Source organism: Talpa europaea (genome assembly GCF_964194135.1).
Source record: "Talpa europaea genome assembly, chromosome: 4".
NCBI lineage: Eukaryota > Metazoa > Chordata > Mammalia > Eulipotyphla > Talpidae > Talpa > Talpa europaea.
In genome coordinates this window covers 2,182,542-2,204,709 of record NC_140070.1, presented here as the reverse complement: position 1 = coordinate 2,204,709, position 22,168 = coordinate 2,182,542, and the positions used below count along the sequence as shown (strand labels likewise).

General features: G+C 58.5%; 1 protein-coding gene across 1 annotated transcript; it reads left to right on the top strand.

Moving 5' to 3' along the window:
- Nucleotides 1-3,487: 3,487 nt before the first annotated feature.
- FDFT1 (farnesyl-diphosphate farnesyltransferase 1) lies at nucleotides 3,488-22,168 on the top strand (the record flags this gene model as incomplete). Its single annotated transcript, XM_084232302.1, has 8 exons — nucleotides 3,488-3,586; nucleotides 10,168-10,265; nucleotides 10,802-10,985; nucleotides 14,220-14,348; nucleotides 16,973-17,164; nucleotides 17,759-17,935; nucleotides 18,981-19,133; nucleotides 21,673-22,168. The coding sequence occupies 8 exons, from the start codon at nucleotides 3,488-3,490 to the stop codon at nucleotides 21,892-21,894; spliced, it is 1,254 nt and encodes a 417-aa protein (XP_084088428.1). The 3' UTR covers nucleotides 21,895-22,168.

The following is a 22,168-nucleotide window of genomic DNA, read 5'->3' as shown; positions in this document are numbered from 1 at the left end:
CAGGTGGTGACGTGGGAATAAAGCCCGTGTTTTCTATTGGTGTCTAAAGGGTCTTTGTGGGGTGCCCACCTGCTCTCCACCTGCTCGGCCTAAAGCAGGTGCTGCAACAGCAGGTACAAGAGGGGGGTATGTGCGCTTTCCTCTCCCCCCAGATCTCAGCAGCCCACGGCGGAAGCTGCTCCGTGGCCACCTGGACCCCGGGGCTGGTCAGTGTGTGTCCCATGGTCAGTGTGTGTCCCAAGCTGAGCCAATTACCTGAGTCCCAGGTACGCGCTGCAGGGCTGCAGTGTGCGCTCACTGCAGACGAGAAACGAGTCTACGAGGCCAGGGCGCTGGGATCCCAAGGTGACGGGCCAAGGTCAGTCGCGCCCCCCCACCCAAGGCAGCCCCCCTACATGGGCCAAGTCCTGGCCAATGTTAGGGGTCAAAGTAGCCAGGATTCCTTTGGCCCACCACTTCTGAAAACGGTATCTAGGGAGGAAGCATCTCCAGGAGGTCTCCCAGTGAAGGGTTCTGGGAACAGGTAAGTTTGAGAAGCGCTGCAGAGCTGCATCTACTCGGCTTCTTGGCGCTCAGCCTCCAGGGACCCCAGTAAAGTAGTTTCACTGCGCTGTACCCCGTGTGCTGAGCCGTGTTGTGCCACAAAATCCATTTTCACCTTTATTCCTGGGAAGAGGAGGAGGTGCTGTGGGGCCCAGACTCCCGGGGTTCTGCATTCCTCCCTGTAGCGGGCCGTGTCCCTCTGCGTGCTTCACTTGGCTGACCCAAAGCATCTGAGCTTTGGACTTAGAGCGTGTGCTGCGGGCTGGGGCTCACAGGCACCCAGACTGGGGAGCTTGACGGCCAGAGGCTCTCCGCTCCTGAGGGGGAGGTCCAAAGTGGAGGTGTCAGCTGCCTGCTTCTCCTGACGCCCCTCTACAGGCAGCAGTGACCTCGTGCCCTGCTGTCTCTTCTTAGGAAGCTGCGGCTCCTGTGGGACTAGGCCCACCCTTGTGACGTCACTGAACCTTGGTTATCTGGGAAAAGGTCCTATTTCCAAATGGGGTCCCATTTTTTCAGCCACCATGTGGGTTAAGGCTTCAACATGAATTTGGGGGTGGGGGACAAAAGGGAGGACGGGTTTCAAGCCGGAGCTGAGGAGAGGTTACGAAGAGACGTGGGTTTCCTGAGCTCCATAGGATGGGGATTTGGGGGCCCGGTAGGATTTGATGAATGATTTTGATGAATGATTTTGAATGGGTGTAGGGATCTGTGAAGCTGCACCAGGGAACTGGTGACTCATGAACTGGTAAAGCCTCCGAACCGGGTGGAAAGTTTTGAGAAACCATGGAGGAGGGGTGACGTCTGGATTTGACAGTTGAGCAATGGGAGGCTGTCGCTGCTGACCAGAGAAGCAGGTTCAGCAGGAGTGGCTCAGTCAGGGTCAGCTGGCACTGGGCCCTCAGGAGGCATCCCTGAGGCTGCTGAGGTGAGAATGTTGTGCCCCTTGGATGTCCTGTGACTGCTCTGGTGCTTGGTGTGTCAGTGAGCGCAGCACAGTCTGTCACCCTCGAGCAGCAGCGTGGCCGGGGGAGCAGTGTTCTGTGACATGATGAACACTGGGAGCAAGCAGAGCAGGGTGGGGGGCGGGGCACAAGCTGCAGTATGAAATGGGCGATCAGGGTGGACCCAGGTGAGGAAGTGGATCTCAGCAAAGACGCGAAGGAGGTGAGGGAGTTCGTTGCTCTCCCGGGTGGGCTGGGATGTTGCAGGAATAAGAAGTGAACAGCCAGGCAGAGAGGCCTGTGGAAAGCTGACGTTTGTGGGACCATTTTTAAAATGAAGCCAGGCAGCCATCATGGAGAAGCCGCATTCGTGACTGGTGAATGGGTCAAACCTTTTCTTATAGGGCAGCCCCGATATTGAACGGGTTCCTGGCTGTGGGTCCTCACCCGCGCGCTTACAAGGGACTTATTAATGCCCCACTCCAGGCACACACAGAAGGTTCATAAAAGGTTTATTTACAAGGGAAGGGGAAATGAGGAAAATGTACAACTCAGGGAGAAAATAGGGAAATAAAGTCTTTCATGCGTCCTACCCGATCCACCGACCTGGAAACCCAAAGGCACTCTCAGAGCTGGCCGGACTCTGCGAGCTGGCGGAGAGCCCAAATGGGGAACCCCCCAAAGCCCACGTGTCTGGTTTTATACCAACCCGGCTGCTGAACCCCCCCCCTCAGGTCCCAGCCACCTTCCCTTGGGTGGTGATGGGATTTGGGGTTCCCAGTGTCTTTGGCTTTGGCCTGGGGTGGGGGTGGCGTCCACAAAGCCTGTGTGGGATTATTTTGTTCAAAGGAACCCGGAGGTCTTGCCTGAGCACCGCGGGGACGCGGGAGGGCAGCATCAGCACCTTGTTGCCCAAGAACAGCCTCAGCTTGTTAACACGCATCCTCTCTTCCTCCATCAAACCCCCAACTTACATCCGTCCGTGAGGCGCAGTTCTGGTTTTTACCCAAATTCGTGTGCCCTCAATTGCAATTTTTAAAAAAGAGTTACTGACTTATGCATACAAGTGCTGGGGTACAGGCCAGCGGGGCGGGCGTGGGGGGCCTGAGAGGAGTCACCCGAGTGGGGGCAGGACAGGTGGCGGGACTGAAATCCAGCGCTGCGGGAGCAGCGGGAGGGAGGCAGGCGGGCGGCGGCGCCCCGGCCGCTCCTGGCCGGGCGGGGACGAGCCGCTGCGCGGCTGCTGCACCCTCTGTTCTACGCAAACGCGGCCCCTGGATGTGCAGGTGGTCGGGCGGCGGGAGGGGGCGGGGCCCGCGCAGACGGGGGGCGGGGGGGGCGGGGGGGGCAGGGGCTCCGGCTGGCCCGGCCGGGGCGGGCCTGGGAAGGGCCCGGGGGGGGGGGGTGCGGGCCCTGCGCGCCCACGGCGGCAGCCGCGCTCCAAGCCGCGGGGGCCTCTGGCGTCTGCGGCTGAGAGGGCGGCGGGGCCGGGGCGCCGGCGGCGCGGGGCGGGGGTGCTGGGGTGCTGGGGGCCGCCGGCCCCCGCGCCCGACCCCCGGGAGGCCCCGGCGCCGGCGGGGAGACCCGCCCAGATGCCGGGCGGCCGGCCCAGCGCGGACCCGCCCCGCCCCGCCCGCGGCTGCCCCGGCAACCGCGCACGCGCGAGCGCCCCAGCCCCGCCCCCCGGGGGCCGCAGGCCGCCGCCCGCCTCGCTCTCAGCCTCCAGTGGCTCCGGGCGCCGCGTCGTCACGCCAGGCGCGCCCCGCCGGCGATTGGCCGGCGTCGTCCTGGGGCGAGGGCCCGGCCAATCAGCGGCCGCCAGCCCACCCCGGCGCGCGCTGGCGCCGCGAGAGCCGGCCCGTGGGGGGCGGGGCGGGGCGGGGCCGCGCGCGAGCCGCCCGGACGCCCCGCCCCCCGCGCCGGGCTCTAGAGCGTCCCGCGGCCGCGGCAGGTACCGCAGGTGCCCGGCCAGGTGCCCGGCCCAGGTGCCCCCCGCCGCCGCCATGGAGTTCGTCAAGTGCCTGGGCCACCCCGAGGAGTTCTACAACCTGCTGCGCTTCAAGATGGGCGGCCTGCAGCGCGTGATGCCGAGGATGAGCCAGGTAGGCCGCGCAGCCTGGCGGCGGCGGCGGGTGGGCGGCCCTGCCCCGGCCCCGGCCTCTGCCCCGCGGCCCCGGCCTCTGCCCCGGCCTCTGCCCCGGCGGCCCCGGCGGCCGCGGCCCTGGTCCCGACGCTCGGGCGGCCGAGCCGAGGCGGCTGGAGGTGCCGGCCGCTGCGCATCCCTCACGCGAGCCGCGCCGCATCCTTGCGGAGTGAGCGGCCGCCCGGGCCCGCGCCGCCCCGCACCCCGCCCGGCCCCGCACCCCCGCCCGGCCCGCACCCCCGCAGCGGGCTCGTAGGCGCTTCCACGGCGGCGCGGGAAGGCCCGGGCCCGCGACCCCCGCACCCCGGGGTGACGGTGCTGATGCGTTCTCAGGTGCAGCCTCGCCCGGCTGCAGCACAAGCTCTCGTCTTCCCCGGTGGAAATACCAGTGAAGCACAGCCCTGTGTAGATGCACCCTTTTTTTTAGGGTTCATTTATTTATGCACACAAGAGCTGGGGTGCAGGCCAGAGGTGTGGGGATGAGAGGATTCACCCCCCACAGAGTGGGGAGCAGAACAGGCAGAAGGACCGAAGTCCACTGCTGAGGGGAGCAGCGGGGAGCCAGGAGAGGTCTGCTGCGCCCTGTGGGTAGCTCCCTGGCCTGCCGGGGATCGAACTCCTTCTGGAGCAGGAGGGCTGCCACTCAGCGACTCACTGGACACCTCTGTGGACCAGAGGTTGGGCACAGCCAGCAGGATGGGTGGTAGGGCAGTAAGACACTCAGAGCTCACCTTCTTGTCAGGCCAATAAAGCATTGTCAATTTATAGGTAAAGTCAGTCAAGAAACTCTCAGGAAGGCCCCACCTGGAGAGGCTGTTCCCGGACCTGTGAACCTCCCTCAAGCCTTAAGCCTAGAATGAGGTCACCTGCCGCCATCAGTCAGTCCCAGGCCTACCGCTGGTGTGTAGGGCTTATGCTCCCAAGTCCCGTTCGGATTTAAGATTATTATTATTATTTTTAAAGATTTATTTATTTGTGCACACAAGACCTGGGGTACAGGCCAGAGGTATGAGGGTGAGAGGATTCACCAGAGACAGAGTGGGGAGCAGAACAGGCAGGCTGACTGAAGTACACTGCTGAGGGGAGCAGCGGGCACGAGAGGAGAGGTCTGCGGCGCCATGTGGGACCCTCGCTGGCAGGTTGTGATCTAACCGGCGCTGCAGAGGCTGTGGACAGCTTCATAGGTTGCGTCTTAACCCCTTGCACCACCAGGGTTGACTCCAATTTGATTCTGGATTTTTAACTATTTGAAATTGGAATCTTGTTGCTGTAGCTGTAGTCAGCTAATGGACAAAAGGTGGGTGCCCTGTCCACAGGCATGTTTAGCTTTTTAAACAAGGCGAACCCAGGGACCTGGCAGAATATAGGAATTGCCACCGGGAAGTCACAGGAGAAAGTCCTTGCTGCCTGGCATAGCAGATGTAGCCCGAGGGCTGCCCACAGGAGATGCATCTAGACTGCCTTTAGGATTCTGTGTGAGAGTTCGGGCTCGGTGCTTTCCTGGAGTTACTTATGCTGCTGTACGTTTGTTTTGCGGAGAGGAAAATGGTGTCCACTCTGAGCAGATTCTTCCAGGCTTTGTGACCTAAGGCAGATAGAGGCCCGACCCTGGTGCCTGTGACAGCCATTTACTGCCCTGAGACCGCCCTCCATCTCCAGATGGTTCTGGTCTCCGGGGGCGCACACAGCCCTTGCGTCCCCTCTGGCGCAGCGGAGAGCTTGCTCCGGGCTCTGGGATACAGCATTTCAGGTGTCTCGAGCGCTTGCAGGTTCTCTTGACGAACACGACCTCAAGCTTGCGTGCTGTGTCCTTCCCCGAGCTACGCCTGGTGTGCTGCTCTTTCCAGACACTCACCTGGTGTCCCTCCCTGGATCTTTCAAAACTGAACAGCGCCGTAGGTGCGCTGCGGTGGCCGCGGAACTTGGAGCTCCTGTCCCCGGGTGGCTCTATGTCCCGGTCACTTAAGGTTAAAATGTAGTTTAGTTGTAAAATAGTTCAGGCAAATAGAAAAGCACTGAAAACACAAACCATTTGGGTTCGTCTCCAAGCTGCGGTGCACTGCCCCGCCTGCTCCAGATGGCGTGTCTCTGAAGGAACAAACAGGTGACTGGAGTCCCCCGTGCGCGGCACTGCGGCTGGCGTGCGGGTGTGGTCAGTCTCGGGAGGGCCAGTGGTGCTGCTTCTGAGTGGGAATCCTCTCGATGCTGGAAGGCCTCCCGCCTACTTCCTGACCTCTTAGATAAGGTATCACACCTCGAATACCTGTCAGGCCATACCTGTCAGGCCATCCGAATACCTGTCAGGCCATCCGAATGCCGGGCACTACTGTAAACACCTCCTTTCATCTGGGATTTAAACCTCCCACTCACCTGATCGGGAACTACTGTCACTTACAGCTTGTAGGTGAAGAAACAGACACAGGGGTGGATTCATTGCCCAAGTCCAGCAGCTTCCTGTGGCGGGGCCTGGCGTGAAGCCGACTGCAGGCCTCGCTCCTCCCCCCATTGGGCTGCTCACTTTTAAGTTGCCAGGCCACGGAGATGCTGTGGGCAGGGGGTGTCCAGGGTCAGCTGAAAGCCAAACACATTTGTGTGGTGGCCACAGAGTGGAAGGTGGTACCCTGGAGAGGGTCACCATGTCCGGGGGTCTGGGGGGTCTGGGTACCGTGTAAGGTAGGCTGGACGGCGCATGTCACCTTAATACAAGTTGGTTTCTGGAAACTTCAGTTATAGGGAGGTGTTTTCAGGGGAACTGTCCTCAGAAAGCACAGGAAGCGTGCCTGGTCAGGTGTGGGGCCTTGAGGTTAGGTTCAGTGAGCGGGGAGAGCTGGCCCAGGCTGCCAGGTCACGCCGGAGGAGGCAGACGAGCTGCCGAAAGGGAGTGTCAGAGAGGCAAGTCCGCGAGCAGGGGTGAAGTCTACGAGCTGAGTGCAGTCGGTGAAGTGGGGAATGGTCAGAAGCAGAACCGGGTCTGATGAGAGCAATGCAGGACGGCCGGGGGAGGGGGGGGGGCGGGCGGGAGGGGGGCGAGGTCAGAGTATTCAGGTTGGCGGTGGCGCTCGTAGGGGCTCACTTGCCCCGCACTGTGCCTCTGGCATCTCAGTGTGGTGGTGGCTTTTGATGAGCCACAGACCACCCCGACCCTGAGCGCTTGAAGTCAGGGGCTGGGCGCAGGCGGTGTGGACGCAGCACTTAACAGAACTGCACGTCCTCTTAGCAGTGCTTACTGTGGTCAATTTTGTTATATACATTTTAATTGAAAGAAAAAAACCTGCACAACAGAGCAGCGTGAACAGCATGACTTAGAGTAACTTCTGTAGCTCAGGTTACAACTTTCTGAGAGAGCTGAGCCTCTGGTCTGGGTTGGGTTCTTGGGGCTCGCTCCCGGCCAGAGGACCAGGGTCAGGCGGTCGGCCCCGAGCTGGCGTGTCTCGTTACGGGGCGGGCAGCCGGGTCCTTCCACAGCCACTGGAGGCGCCCGCCCCAGCGTGCCCCTGCTTTCCATGCCCTGCTTGAGGCGCACCTGCCACTGTCTTTCTCAGCGTAAAAAAAGGCACAGGGGAGCCCAGATTCCAGGATGGGGGAGATGCCCCGTCTCCTGATGGAAAGAGCACCCAGTTTTGAGGCCATTTTGTAACTCCCCGCACTTGGTCACTCTTGACTGCAGCCCAGGAGCGGCGCTCAGCTCTGCCGTTCTGGAAGACTGTGACGTCACGTGACGTCACAGTCGCGCGGCTCCCAGCTGGTGGGTCAGGATGCCCACCCGGGCCCGTCTGAAGACACCCCCCACCCCGCTTCTCTGTGGAGGCTGTCGGGCTGTGATGCCCAGAGAGCTCATGAGATCCTGCCGCCTCTCGTGTGCCCGGGTGGCTGCTGTGCCCAGCCCCCGCCCCCCGCCGGCCATGCTGCTGTGTGTCAGCTTCACGCGTGGGTTCGCTGATTCATTCAACAAAGACGGGACCGCCAGTTGCCCGCACCTGCTGCATCTCAGTGCTGGAGATGTCAAATGAGCAGGACAGGACGGTGGACACCGCTTCGTGAGCCTGCTATATTCTGGTGCAGAAGAGACTCTTCAAAAGTAGCCGCGGCCTATTTTAGGCCAAGATAATTGCCATTAAGAAAGATCATCACCCGGCTATCGTGACACCGTAGCGTGTTCACACGTCGTTGTCTGGGATAGCTTACGTACGGTGTGTGTTATTGATGTACCGCATGATATTCATATATATATATAACATAAACAACAGCAGGAGGGATGTGAGTGTCTGCCGTCTGGGACCACATTTATAGGGCTGTGACCTGAGCCCAGAGACTAGACTCCCCGTGTCTCATTGTCTGTCAGAGGAGGCGGCTGGAGAAGGCGGCAGCGGTGAGCCCTCTAGGGAGGCCGGGGCTGGCCTGGTGAGGGTGAGGCCAAGATGTCGCGTGGACTCTTGCACTGTATTCAAAGTGGGGCTTGGGCTGTTCCCTCCGCGATGAGGTTCGCTGGCCACACGGTAGTGTTGTTGGGTGTTTGCAGTTTTTCGCACCTTGGGGGGCTGAGCTCTTTTTATTTTTGCTGTGGTAACAGCAGTTTATAGCACAGCCTATGACTCAGGAAACAGATGGACGCCTCCTCAGATGTATGTCCCCACACTCACCCATCCGAGCCCTTTTGGACCCCTTGAGCCACTGAAAAATAGTTGAGTGTCCCTCTCATCAGAGGAGACAAACTAGGGAGCACATGCGCCTTCATGTGACATTATCTGGGCATCTCCCCTCATCAGAGAGAAGCTGGGGGAGCTGCTCTTAGCAGACGGTGTGCGCGGTTGAGTTCATCACGAAGGGTCTGACCATAGCAGCTCAAGGTTTCGTGAAGCTGATTTTGCTGAAGTTTTTTGGGGCAGATGAGTAAGTGGAGGGTGAGTGCCCGGCCCGCTGTGTGGCGCTGTCCCGAGGGCGCCGGGCAGGGAGGTGGGTGCTCTGTGACTTGACTTCTCTCCCCCTGAGCCCCAGGGTGCAGGCTGGCATCTCAGGCCACAAGGCCAGTACCTTAAGTCTAGATCTGGACTCGAGTAGCAGGTAACTTTGGTGACTCAACCTCCTCGGGTCTCCTCGCCACAGAGAAGGGCAGGAGCACAGCCCTCAAGCACCAGCTCCTTCCGGCGCAGCCTGAAAGGGAAGCGCTTTGGTGTAAATTAAGTTCAAAGTCGTTTGGCCACAAGACCTGCCCGAAGCAAAGCGTTCCTGTGTTCCTGCTCGGAGGGCACGGGTCAGAGGCTCCGTGACCATCTCTGACCAAATGTTAAAATGGTGTTGGTTTCCCGATGCCCTTTGCACGGTGAGCTCAGGAAGCTGCCCGTGTGTGTCCTTTTATGGTGAGGCCCTGTCATGTTATGAGAGGGAGGAACCAGTGACCCGTTTCCAACCTTACTGAGTACTTTTAGATGCCAGAGACCGTATGACTGATCTCCTGGCGCGGGGTGCAGGGGGGCAGTGCATGCTGCTGCTCCTGATGCTTCGTTGTAACGGGCAATGAAATTGTCATGATCACGTGACTTAAAGGACTTTCCTCTTTTGACAAAAGACACGCATCCTGGTGGGAGTGTAGGGTGCCCTGGCCCGCCCTGCACCGCCCGCTGCACTTTCCTCCCAGTGGACGTGCCCCGGGTGCTTGCAACCAACTGCTCCCTGCTCTTTAACAGAGTGGGGGAGAGTGGACTGGGGAGGCGTGTGCCTCCCCGCGGTGTCCCTGTAACCCCGCAATTGCTCTAGAATAGAAAGTCTCTGCCAAACTCTCTCTGTCTCACACACACCCCCACCCCAGTCCTTGCGCGCCTGCCCGCGTGGAGTCACCCTATCTGCTCTCCCTCTGGAGCGGTGGCTGCAGAAATCTGAGCAGGACTAGCTGGCTTTTCAGAGAGCAGCGGTTGAGCAGGTGTGAAAGAAAAAGCAGCCAGAAGTGGTTAAAGGGATAAGATCAGGTTTTACGCAGAGACCCTTGCGGTCTGGGACAGCCTCGGCGTGGCGCTGGGGGCGGGGCCGGGAGCAGGGGTTAGGGTGCAGGAGCCGGGTGGGGGTGACTTACCGGACCAGAGGGAGAAATGGGCCTAAATGGGCCTGACGGATGTTGCTGGAGCCGGCCGGGGCGAGGGGAGGCCCCGTCAGAGGGCCGGGATGCGGGGTTGTCGCTGAACCCATCCGCGGGATTGTTGCCCAGATTGGGTGGCCGGGGAGGGGGAGGCGCGTGCAGGTGGCGGCGGGGCGGGGCGGGGCGGGGCGGGGCGAGTGGGCGGGGCGGCCCCCAGAGCTCCTGCTCCCCCGCCCGCCCCGGCTGGCTGGGAGTCCCGCCCGAGCCCCGGCATGTCTCTCTGGCAGGCCTGGGTGCGGGGCCCCGCCGCGGCGCTCAGGGGCGCGGGCTCCCCGCCGCGCGGCCGCCCCTGGCCCGCGGGGTGCGGGCCGTGGGGAGCGGGCGCCTGCGGGTTGCGGAGCCCCGCGGGGCGCCCCCCGCCCCGCGGCCCCGCGCGCCCCCACACGGCCCCGGCGCTCCTCTGCCCGCAGGACGCGCTCAGCCCCAGCCTGAGGACCTGCTACAAGTACCTGAACCAGACCAGCCGCAGCTTCGCCGCTGTGATCGAGGCGCTGGACGGGGAGATGCGGTGAGTGGCCCACCTGGGGGTCCCCGCAGCGGGCCCTTCCCGCGGGGCGCGGGTTTGCTGACTCGGGCCTGGCAGCTGAAGCCCATTCCCAGCTCCCTGCGGTTCCGGCCCCCTTCTCCCCGGGTGGATTCTCCTCCCGCGCCCTGCTGGGCTCACACAGAAGCTCAGACCCGCTGCTCTGGCCCAGCAGCTGCCCCGAAAGGTGGTCTTTGGACGCTTTGATCTGCAAACACCCCACTGCTGCTCAGCAGGCTTCGCGCACAGTTGCTCCGAGTTGGCTAAATGGAGCTCTGGGGCTCTGGGAGCAGCACTGGCATCCAGCTGGCCGGGCTTATTCTGTTTCTTTTTTTATGAAGCTCGAAATCCCTCGATCCCATCCAAGAAACTACTGTGTTTCACTCGGCAGCACAGGCTGTGGGTGTCCCTTCCTGCTCCCCGGCGCCCAGGCGGGAGGAGGGGGTAGAAATCCTCCCGCACATGGGATTTGAAAGTAAAGCCTGGAGGCCTGTTGCGAGCCTGCCCGCTTCCTCCCGCAGCCACGCCGTGTGCATCTTCTACCTGGTGCTGCGCGCGCTGGACACGGTGGAGGACGACATGAGCATCAGCCTGGAGAAGAAGGTGCCGCTGCTGCACAACTTCCACACGTACCTGTACGATCCCGAGTGGCGCTTCATGGAGAGCAAGGAGAAGGACCGGCACGTGCTGGAGGACTTCCCGACGGTAGCGCTGGCGGCCTTCTCCTGCCCTGCGTGCGCTGGTGGTGGCGGCGGGCGGGCCCGAGCCTGCTGGCCGCAGCGTAGTCCCGGGCTCGGGGGCTCGGCGCTGTGTCCAGCCAGCCTTGGCTGGAGTCCTGACTCTCACTCGTCCACTGGCGCTTAGTAGCCTGTGCCTCGGTTTCTCGTGTGTGCGATGGGGGTTATGGCGATAGCGCTGCCGTCAGAAACGCGAGGACACAGTGAGCAGTTACAGCGCCCGTGTGGTGAGAGCCGCGGCTGCCACCGGTGCTTTGCGCGGCTGTGCTTCCTCTCAGGGAGCGGCAGTCAGGCCAGTGTCAGTAAGGTGGGGCTCAGTCACCAGGCCCAGCACCTGGTCGGTGCCGCCAAGTAGGTGACACTGAGTTCCTGGGTCCCTGAGCCTGGGGCAGGGCTGCTGCTCCTGTTGCGCGGGCAAGGCAGGCTCTTCAGCTGGCACCAGTGAGGGCTGAGAGGCGGGATTGTCCTCGGCCCTGGCAGCTGTGTGATCCCGGGCACTGTCCGAGACTACGCGTGCGTGAGGACTGCCCGGCGAGGACCGCCCTGGTGAGTCCTCCCCGGTGAGGACCTCCCTAGTTTGTGTGTATGAAGCAGGTTATGGTGAGACTCTTGAGCTGCAGAAGGTTTGTTACATCAGTGACTAGGTCCTCCTTTTCTAGAGGACGACACGGACAGTCTTAACACAAATGAGTGATTTCAGGTTTTCTCGAGAGGAGTGATTTAGCAGTCTCAGGTTCCCTAACAATCCCAAGAAGCCCTTCTTTTTGTGCACAGTTGCAGAATTTTGGGGGAGAGTCGTTCATGTGAGCTCTTGCTACTGAAATACAGAAACATCTGTATTCCTGTGGGGCAGGGGAGCCCCACTGTCACACAGAGGGTGTTTGAGGAGGGCCCTCAGGGCCGGGCCCCATCTCCAGTACATAAAAGTTCAAACTGAAGAGACAGAGGAGCGATGAGGTGAGGAGTCGGAGCTTCGCTGGGGAGGAAGTGGCGATGTGGCCGTTGGTGCGCACAGGGCCCAGGGTCCCCAGGTGAGTCTCAGAACAGGCCTGCCCAGGGGGGCAGAAGGGAGCGAGAGGGCTGGCCAGGCACCGGCTTTGCTGCCGACCCGTTCTTCTGTCAAATAGGTGACGCGGCGTGTTCGGGGGTGTCCGCGCAGGAGTGTGAGCTTCCTTCTCCCAGAGTGGTGCGGAATTGGGGGTACAGAGGGAAGACACAGGCAAGAGCTTGGTGCCCACAGTCTCTGCCCTGCTGGGCCTGGGAACAGGCTCCATGGAACCCACCCGCGTCCTCTGTGAAGGTCTGTCCAAGAAGAACAGAGCGTCCTGGCTTGGAGGCCTCACTGGCTGGGTGGTTTCTAGCACCTGCCCTATGGTCCGTGGGCTCCAGGTGTGCTCTGTCACAGGCCCCAGGGTTTGGGGGTGCAGTTCCAGGTACAGCCTCTGCATCAAGAGGGAGCCTGGTGTTTTATGCCTAGTGGCCATTCATGGCTCTAGTAAAGTCAGGCTTTCTAGAACTCTCATTTATGTTACTAGCTAGAGTTTATCTTTCTCATCTGGCGCTCATGGACAGCAGATGCCTGAGAGGCCTGCCTCTGAACACAGCTGAGGGACTCACGGGGTTACGTTCAGACGGAGGCAGTAACAGCACATTGGGCAACTTACGGATTTGTTACGAGATCTGTTTCATGACTGATTTACTATTTGTTTTTTGCTGCAGTGTTAAGATCTGATAGATCCACACTGTGATCCCACTTAGTATAGCGGAGGGAACTCGGCAGGGCGCTCCAACACCTTGCCTGGTTTCACCTGACAAGCTCTTGTGCCCATTACCGGCACGTTTTACCTCCCCCTTACCAGGACATGGTAAAAACCACACTGGACATGAAGTCACAGGTGTTGTCTGTGCTGCCATCACAACAGACGAAGCTTTCAGTGGGGGCGGTCTTGATAGGTGGGTGCAGTGTTCCCTGCCCCCCACCACCAGGCCGTTCGCTGTCGCACCGGCAGACTCGCTACGGCAATGCCCAAGCGGGACCAGGGCCAGGAATCTGGAGTCCTGAGCAAGTCACCTCCAGGACTGAACAGCCCTCCTGGACTCCTTCATTGGTTGAGCACACTGGGGGGGTGGGGGGAGGTGCTGCCCCCCCACCATGCTTTCTGGGAAGCAGAACTTGTCATTGTCACTCTCCCATGTATTTATGTTTTCACCTCTTGGATCAGCAGGGATATGATGATACCAGAGTCACTGGGGGGTTGCCAGCCCCTTGGTGGTTTATTTCTTTGGAGGGGCACAGCCCCTCCCCACTCTGCCTGCCTCTCCTGTATAAATAGAACTGACCCAAGCGGCCAGGGAGCAAGTCACCTTTGGTAGACTTTGCTGTGGGGTTTGCCCACACGGGAATTAAGAGTTTGGCTTTGTCTTGTGGCAGCGCTGGGCAGAGCAGAGTGTGGAGGGCAACATGGGCATCTGCTCCCTGGGTCACAGCTTCCCTTGGGTACTGAATTTTGGCATTTCCCGAAGATTTCCTAACCTGTGAAGCGGCCCAAGTATTTCTCACGCTGCGGGTGCTCAGTCTGTTCACTGGGTGACTGTTCTGGAGCATTTTATTTAGGAGGTTTCGTGGTGCTTTTGCGTGGTATTTTGACGACCCATAAACGTACCTTTGGATTTAAACGAGACATTTGGGCGGTAGCAGTAATTTAAGAAGCCTCACTCCTGCTGCCCTGCATGGGGACTGGGGCTGAGGACGAAAGTGTTGGGCAGCCTCTCTGGGGTTGAGCAAAGCAGAGTTGTTCTAAGGTGTTAAAAAGAGTCCCCCCGGAGAGGGCAGCCTCTAGCTCACCAGGCGGATTTGGAGGTGGTGATGGGCAGTGGGCTGAGTGTCGGTGTTTCCGGCTGTAGGCCCTGCCTCCAGAACAACAGTCGCTGGGGGTTGTTCCGGGGTTGTCCGCTGTCTGCGGCGCGGCGTTCTCCCAAGGTCCTCACACTTGCCCAGTGCTGCGTGGAGGCATCCCACTCTCTCTGTATTTTGGCAAGAGGAGTGTATGGTGAGACTGAGTCTAGAAACTTCAATTTTAATATTGGGCCTTGGGCGCAGACGGTCGTCTGGGCGCGCTGGCCACGGGCCCGCTGCGGTAGGGTCTTCAGGGCCTGGCTGCCCCCTACGTTGACCTTCTCCTGTGTGTGTACTTCGTTTCAGATCTCCCTCGAGTTTAGGAATCTGGCTGAGAAATATCAAACCGTGATCGCTGACATTTGCAAGAAAATGGGATTTGGGATGGCAGAGTTCCTGGATAAGCACGTAACGTCTGAACAGGAGTGGGACAAGGTTGGTGTCCTGGGAGCAGCGTGGTACGTGGGAAAGAGCCGGCTCAGCCTGAGGCCCAGACGCAAGAGCGTCATCCTCCAGTGCAGGTTTTCTTCCCCCCGAAATAGTCCACACCCCAGAGCCTTCACCCTAAGTTGAACCACAGTGGACAGAACCTGTCCCGGAAGTGAGGGCGCAACTGGTGACAGTGCTGCTGGCTTACACAGGGCTGGCTATACATGGCCCCCCTCATTGTGTGATGCGGGGAGATCGGGTGCTGCAGATCGTAGTCAGTGTGTTTTTGGTCACTCAGAGTGTGTGCACACACCTCAGCATCTCAGCCACCTGCGCTTCTGCCCTGACTCAGGGTGTTTTTGAGCTCAGTGCCAGTTTGGTCCCCCATATGAGTAGAAGTGGGAATCTCAAGCTGTTCAATTATGTTTCTTTAGAAACAGAACAGTTCATGACAGTCCCTAGGCACCACCCTGGGGTCTTTCCTCCCCAGCAACCCCTTCCAGAGGTCAGTGTGTGGTTGTGGGTGTCTGCAGGGGCCGAGCTGTGGACACTGTCATGGGCGAGGCCGTCCTCAGGAGACAACAGCCCTCAGACCGGAGAGCAGGCGACGTGTGGACGTGGCCACTGGTAGCGTTGTGTTGGACCCGTGTGTCCCTGAGCTGCTCTGTGAGCAGCGGGTGGCAGTAAGGGGCAGGAGGATCCTCACTAGACAGAGTGGCATAACTGACAGTGGACTAAACTGAGCGTCAGGCTAGGCGGTGGGTCTTGCCCACTGTCCACAGAACGGCCTGCTCCTCTGGCCCGTGGGAGCCAAGGCCCGAAACGGCTCAGCTGTGGTACGTGGGGCGTGTCGTTACCCGGTTTCCGTCAGTGTCTGCACTCTAGATTCATCAAATCTGCCTAGGCTCAAGGTCTGGCCTCTTTGTTTTCCAAGCCCCAAGCTTGATGGCAGCGTCTTTGAAACTGCTGGTTTTTGCACCCCAAGTTGGCATACGTGCTGCTAGAATATTAGTCTCTGTAGTTCAAGTTAACTCCTGGCCAACAGCCAGCCCTGATTGTCTGCGTAGTGACTGGCTTCTCTGCTGTGCAGATCTCTTCTGGAGACTGAATTACGGGCTGTTGAGTGGAAACTGATCAAATAAATTGAATCCTTTTATTTATTTGTTTATTTATTTTTAAGACATTTATGCATACAAGAACTGGGGTACAGGCCAGAGGTGTCGGGGGGTGAGAGGATTCACCAGAAACAGTGGGAAACAGAACAGGCGGATTGACTGAAGTACACTGCTGAGGGGAGCAGCGGGGAGACAGGAGAGGTCCATTGTACCATGTGGGTAGCTCCCTGGCCGGGGGATCGAACTCATGCTGCAGTGGCTGCGGACAGCTTCATAGGTTGCATCTTAACCCCTTTCACACTAGGGAGGCCCCTAAATTGAATCCTTTTAAAGGCTCTTTTTCCAGTCACCTCTGGGGAGACCTGAATACTTCCATCCTAGGGGTATTTCTGCCCAAAGTGCTATTACACAGATACACTTTTCTTTGGACAGCACTATGGACGTACTATGAAGTTTAATTTTTAGTAATTCTTAAATTTTTTTGTAGCTGTCCATGGCTCAGTTCTTTGTCCCTAACTTCACTTTAACTTACTCTTTCCAGAGGATTCCTCTCTTAAAGCAGAGGTCAACTACTTTCCCGGCCGTTTCGTGGTGCCCCTTGGTCTCTGTATCGCCCTTGGCCAGAGGCGCCCTCCCTGCCTGGGAGAGATGGGATTTGCCCAGCTCTTTATTCTAACGCCCACCCCTGAGCTCCCTCGTGTAACCACTTTCCGCTGCCTCGCTGGGCCAGGGGGCATCCATTAGTTAAGTGCATTGTGTTTAGTTGATTTGGAATACTTCTTTTCACGGGGGATAACTTCGATAAACTGCTTTTATGGAAAAAAATTCTTTGACAATTAGGAATCACATTGGCTAAACTCACTTGGCAGAGAGAGGCAGTTCTGGCAAAGCCGTTAAAGCCTGACGCTTACCACAACCGCCTGGTTGTGAATCCCTGGCCTCCGAGTTCCCAGATGAGTGGCCTTGGGCAGGTTCATTCCCTCTCTGTGCTTCCGTTTCCTCACCTGTGACGTGGGGATCAGGGTAATTACTTTTCCTAAGATGTCGGTGAGGTTGAAAATGCAGAGCGCTGAGCACTTGGTGTTAAAATACAGTGTTGCTCTGGTTTCTGTTAGCACATGCTCTCTTCCTGCATTACCTTCGCCCAATTTGAATAACAGGAAGTTTACTGTAACAAAAAAGTTTACTAGTTTGTTTAGTAGCTTTATTCTCGAAGCTGTACGTTACATTTGCGTGTGCATTTCTATAATGTGTGTAGAAATACATAAAGTACAATTTAAAAAATGAAGAGCATTCACCTTCTACCAGCCAGGGATCACTGTTGTCAAATCTTTTATGCCCTTCTAGAGTGTCTGCAATCCTTACAGTGCCTGTTTGAGTTTTCTAAGGAGATCTTGCACCTTCTGTTTGGAACTTGTTTTCCTGGAGCTAGGGATCTCTGGTGTTTCCCTCTCCATAGAGGTTTCATTGCCAATGTGCCCGACCACTCTCTTCTCCAACCTCTGTCCTTCCCAGTACTGCCACTATGTTGCCGGGCTGGTGGGCATCGGCCTCTCCCGCCTCTTCTCAGCCTCGGAGTTCGAAGACCCGCTAGTTGGTGAAGACACAGTGCGCGCCAACTCCATGGGCCTGTTCCTGCAGAAAACAAACATCATCCGTGACTACCTGGAAGACCAGCGAGAAGGCAGAGAGTTCTGGCCTCAAGAGGTAGGAGAGGGGTCCTTTAGGCCTGGCTGTTGATTGGGGGAAGTGGATCTGGTCAGAGGGAGTGTTACTCTTTGGAAGCTTAGGAATTACCAAGACCAAGTTGTTTGCTTTCAAGAATCCTCTAGACAATATCATTAAAAATCATCCAGCCAGTCCCAGCCGCTGGCTTTGAGGATGTGGTTTCAAATCCAAGCCCCAAGCTCTGGGAAGGGCACCCCGACTCCCCCGACCTGCTCCCTGCCCCGCCGTGCTGCGCGCGCACCAGCATGGACAGGCCTGGCCGGACCGAGGACGCCTGGTCTTGGCCTGTGGCTCTGGTGTCCTGACGTCTGCCTGGTTGTTTCTCAGTGTAGACTAAGGGTTCCGAATGACCTGTTTGGTCTTCACTCTGTCCCAAAGGGACGCTGTCCTGAATACCTATTGTCCAGACCCTGGCTGGCCGCAGAGGCCACTGCATGGACGGGATCTGGGGAAGGAGGCGCCGGCAGCTGAGAAAGCCTGCCGTGTAGCGTCGCTCTTAGCCCAGAGCCCCGCGTGCTGCTCTCCCGTCTTCCTGGGCCTCACGCGGCCTGTTTTCAAACCCTGCCCGCTCAGGTCTGGGGCAAGTATGTTAAGAAGTTGGGCGACTTTGCTAAGCCGGAGAACATCGATGTGGCCGTGCAATGCCTGAACGAGCTCATCACCAACGCGCTGCAGCACCTCCCGGACGTCATCACCTACCTGTCGAGACTGAGAAACCAGAGCGTGTTCAACTTCTGTGCCATTCCCCAGGTATCGTGCCTGGCCGGCTGGCCCGGAGTAGCATGCTGGGCGTGGTGCCTCGCCTGTTCGGGCATCGGGTTCCTTGAAAAGAAGGCTCCGGGTGATTTTCTGTTGCCGGGGGCAGGCCGTGTCTCAGCCCCTTGCCTTTGCTCCCCGCCACCACTCAGCTCAGCCTCGAGGTTAAGACTGCTCCTTTCCTGAACTTTCTCTCTGGATTTGCTCTTTTTTTCCCCACCAGCTATACTCAACTAGCTGCTCCTCACCTCACAGGTCAGTCTAGGGCTCCGCTAGGTCTGTGAGGGGGCCCGGGGAAAACGTGGGGAGCCGTTAGGTCGCAAAGTCGGAGTTAAGCCTCCAGTTGTTGCTTTCATTTTCCTAGACTCGGGAGATCCAAACCTGATCTGAGGACCCAGCCCCTGGAGAGTCAGGAGCTTGAACCTTTAAAATGTTAGCAGTTATTTACCAATTCAAATAAGTGAAGAACGCCCGGGTGGAGCTGACCTGGCGGGCGGCTCGCGCCTGTCCTTAGGGTCTGCCTTGTGTGGCGGGACTGGAATCTGGATCCGGCTCAGGCTGCTGCCTTTGAGCCTAGAAGTGCTTTACCTTTGAGCTCTGGAAACTGTTCCCCTCTTCTACCCCCTCAATTTTTTTAAAATATCTAATGATTGTGTTCATCGTAGAGAACAAAAAAACAATTAAAATAGATGTTTCTTTGCAGACATTACTTCGAAATACACTTTTCAGATCTAATACAGCTCGTTGCTCCAGCACGGAAAATGTTGCATCTGCTTGTGTTTGTTTTTTCCAAGCCAAAGAACTAGAGGCCGCTCGATCCTGTGGGTGCTGGGCCGGGAGGCCGGGGTGGGGGTGGGGGGCGCCTGGCGTGCTTTTTCTGCCTGGGCCTTTCTTCTCAGGGGGTTACATCTTAGTCCTTTGGCTGTTTCCGGTCTGCAGGTTTTCTGACCTTTTCGTGCCTGGGATTGTAGCGCTATTCTTTGCTGCTTGCTTTGTTCGTTCGCGAATGATGTTTTTTCTCCCTCCTTGATACCCGCAGGTTATGGCCATCGCTACTCTGGCCGCCTGTTACAACAACCAGCAGGTGTTCAGAGGGGTGGTGAAGATCCGCAAAGGGCAGGCGGTGACCCTCATGCTGGACGCCACCAACATGCCGGCTGTGAAGGCCATCCTGCACCAGTACATGCAGGAGGTGGGTGGCGCTCGCCTCTGCGCGTGTCGGCGGCATCCCCGGTGAGGCCTTTCCTGTTTGGGTGTCAGGCGCTCCTAGGCTCACACTGTGTAGGGCACAGAGGGCAGGCTGGGGTGCCTTGCTAGGAACAAGCACCTGCCCAGGAGCCGTGAGAGGAGAGGGGTCAGCGGGACCCTGGGCTGGCGTGAGTGCCTGCGCGGGCCCGTTTCTGAGCTGGAGGGTGATGTGAAAGGCCGCCGGCTGCTTGTCTCCCTGGAAGGGCATGTGCGGCTCAGGCTCTTGAGTGCCGTGGAGCGCCTGCCCACATGGGTCTCAGAACCTTCCCTCACCCCACGTGCCTCACTGGAAGAGCTATAGTGTGGTGTCCTGGCAAAGGAACACCATCGAGTCGCAGTAACTTCTAAATTTTCTTCTGCAAATTCATTTCAAATGCCAAATTAAAAAAAACCTTGCTCAAGTCAGATCTGAGCGTGAGGGGCCTAATGCCCTACTGGGCCCACAAGGGCCTCCCATTGTCCGGTATGCTGACCACTGGGCCCTGAGGCGGGACACTTGGCAGTATCTGCAGATGTTTCGGTGGCCAGTACTGGGCGGAGCTGGCTACTGTCATCTGGTGGAGGCGCATAGAGCCTTGGGCCTAGTGTTGCCGAAGATTGACATCCTGCAGAGAGACCTCCGCGCCCCAGAGGGCCCTGCCGCCCAGAGTCCAGTCCTGGTGGCGCCTTTACAGAGAGGTGACCTGTGACGGCAGGACTCTGCACGCTTCTGCCTGTCCTTCCCACTTCTCTGGCACGTTTGCCCTCAGCATTTCTTCCTGAGGCACCTGCAGGTGTAAGATAAGACTGAGTTGTATAAAATACTAAAATCCTTTTAGTGACTCCACGGAAGGGTTCAGCCGTTGCTGAGGCAAGACTCGTGATGATCCAGTTGCCACGTGACTGGCATGGATTGGGGGGCGTCCTGTGTGCTGGCGTGGCCACCCAGAGGTGGGTGCTGTTAGGGTCAAGGTCACTGGCACTGACCCCAGGGCACAAGCCATCACTAGGACCCAGGGCTGGCTGGCTTCAGAGCCTGTGTCGTTTGCCATAGCTCTGAGGGGCTGACTTACAGCCTTTCTGAGTGGAAGGGGGTGGTTTAGGCGCGGCTTCTCCGTTTTATACAAATTAGAAATGGTTGCTGTGGTTTATTGTTCAGACTTTGGGTTTTGCACTTTTATACTGATTACTAATTTTAGAAAACTGTAAACATTTTGTGGTCAGCTCATTGCTCTATTAAAATTCAGGCTTTATTTTGTTTTCTTTAACTATTGGAATTACATCGAAGTTTTACCTCCGAGTCTGATTTGGGGCCGGGATGTGGGGGATGCACAAAGTGCCTCTGGCTTATCAGAACCCGACGTTTGCTTAGTGCCGTCTCGGACTTGTGCAATCCAGGGCAGAGCCAAGTAGATCCAGTGAGCCCTGCTTCTCTGGTGAAACTCAAGGTATTTTGGAAGAAATCCTATTTACTATAAATACCTATGTTGATTTAATTCAGAAAAATTGATGAAGGTTTCTGAGCCTTAAGGATTAGAGCGTGACCGTGATTTTCATGTTGGCTTCAAAGACGTGGATTTAGGCTTTCTGTGCACTGGCTGAAGTTTTGTAAATACAATTTCAGGTCAAATTTTAGGTGTGAAGTCCCTGCTAGGGCAGCGAGCCTGCCCCCTCCCACCAGGCTGTGCTTTGCAGCGAGACCAGGGCTTGCCTGCTCTGATGGCTCCTGGGCTTCCTGGCCGGGTGGTGATGCCCACTTGCAGCTCTGATGTTTGAAGGAAGCATGTCGTGACCCCCGTGTTCCCCTGGCGGGTGACTGTGCCCATCAGAGCTTTCTGATTGCGAAGCTGCCCCTGCCTAGAGCTGGCCTGGACAGTTGCTGGTGGGTGCGCTCAGCCAGCTGTTGGGGACAGAAATAAACGCTCAGGCAGCTGGCCAGCGGCTTGGATTTGTTCTGGGCCACAGAGACTCTGCCAGGGCAGCCTGTTCCCTGGCATGGCCTCCTGTCTTGCCCTGCACTGACTAGGCGCTCAGCCCCTGTGGATCCTGGGCTCAGTGTGTCCGGGCCGCCTGCGTCCCTGTCTCAGCTTCGCCCTCTGGCTCCCGACGTGACTGTCACTTGTCCTCAGGGCACAGAGGCGCTCTGATCTCCTCCCCGTGGCTCTCCAGGGTGAGCTCATCACCCGTCTTGGTCCCGCCAGCTCCCACCTGGGCCCTCAGGGACAGTGGCCTCCCCAGGGGCTCCTGAGGTGCATGGGGACTCGGCACTCCGGGCAGCATGTGCTCGGCGTCCCGCTCGCTGGGGAGGCACAGGCTCTGGGGCTTCTCGGCCTGGGGGAGGGGCTGCTCTGGGCCGTGCCCCACTATTCTCTGGCCTCAGTCTCCTCCTCCGTGAACGTGCGCAAGAGGCCGACCCCACTGGCAAGCGCGGCTGTCAGGGCCACACTGGCGATGCTCCGGGGCTGCATAAAGCACCACTTACGGGCGCGTCTCTTCCCTGGCAGATTTACCAGAAGATCCCCGCCGAAGACCCGTCCTCCAGCAGAACCACACAGATCATCTCCGCCGTGCGGACGCACAACCTGCCCAGCTGCCAGCTGGTCTCCCGCAGCCACTACACCCCCATCTACCTGTCGTTCGTCATGCTCTTGGCTGCGCTCAGCTGGCAGTGCCTGAGCACCCTGACGCAGGTCACAGAAGACTTCGTGCAGACCGGAGAGCACTGACCGGGGGGTGTGGATGCTGGCCACTGGGGGCGGATGGCCTTCCAGGGTGGACATCACCACCCACTCTGGTTTTAACCCCTGAAAGACTGTGCACTTGGACTGTGGCAGCAGCACTGCGGCTGGAAGATGGGCTGGGAGGACAGTGTCCTCTGCCAGGCCCGTGGCCGCAGGCTCCCTGGGAGAGGCTGGCTGGAGCTGTGCTAACATGTACTTACCTGGAGCGACCTTTGAGTCCCTGTGGTGGGAACACGTGAAGTAAATTCTCTTCTGTGGG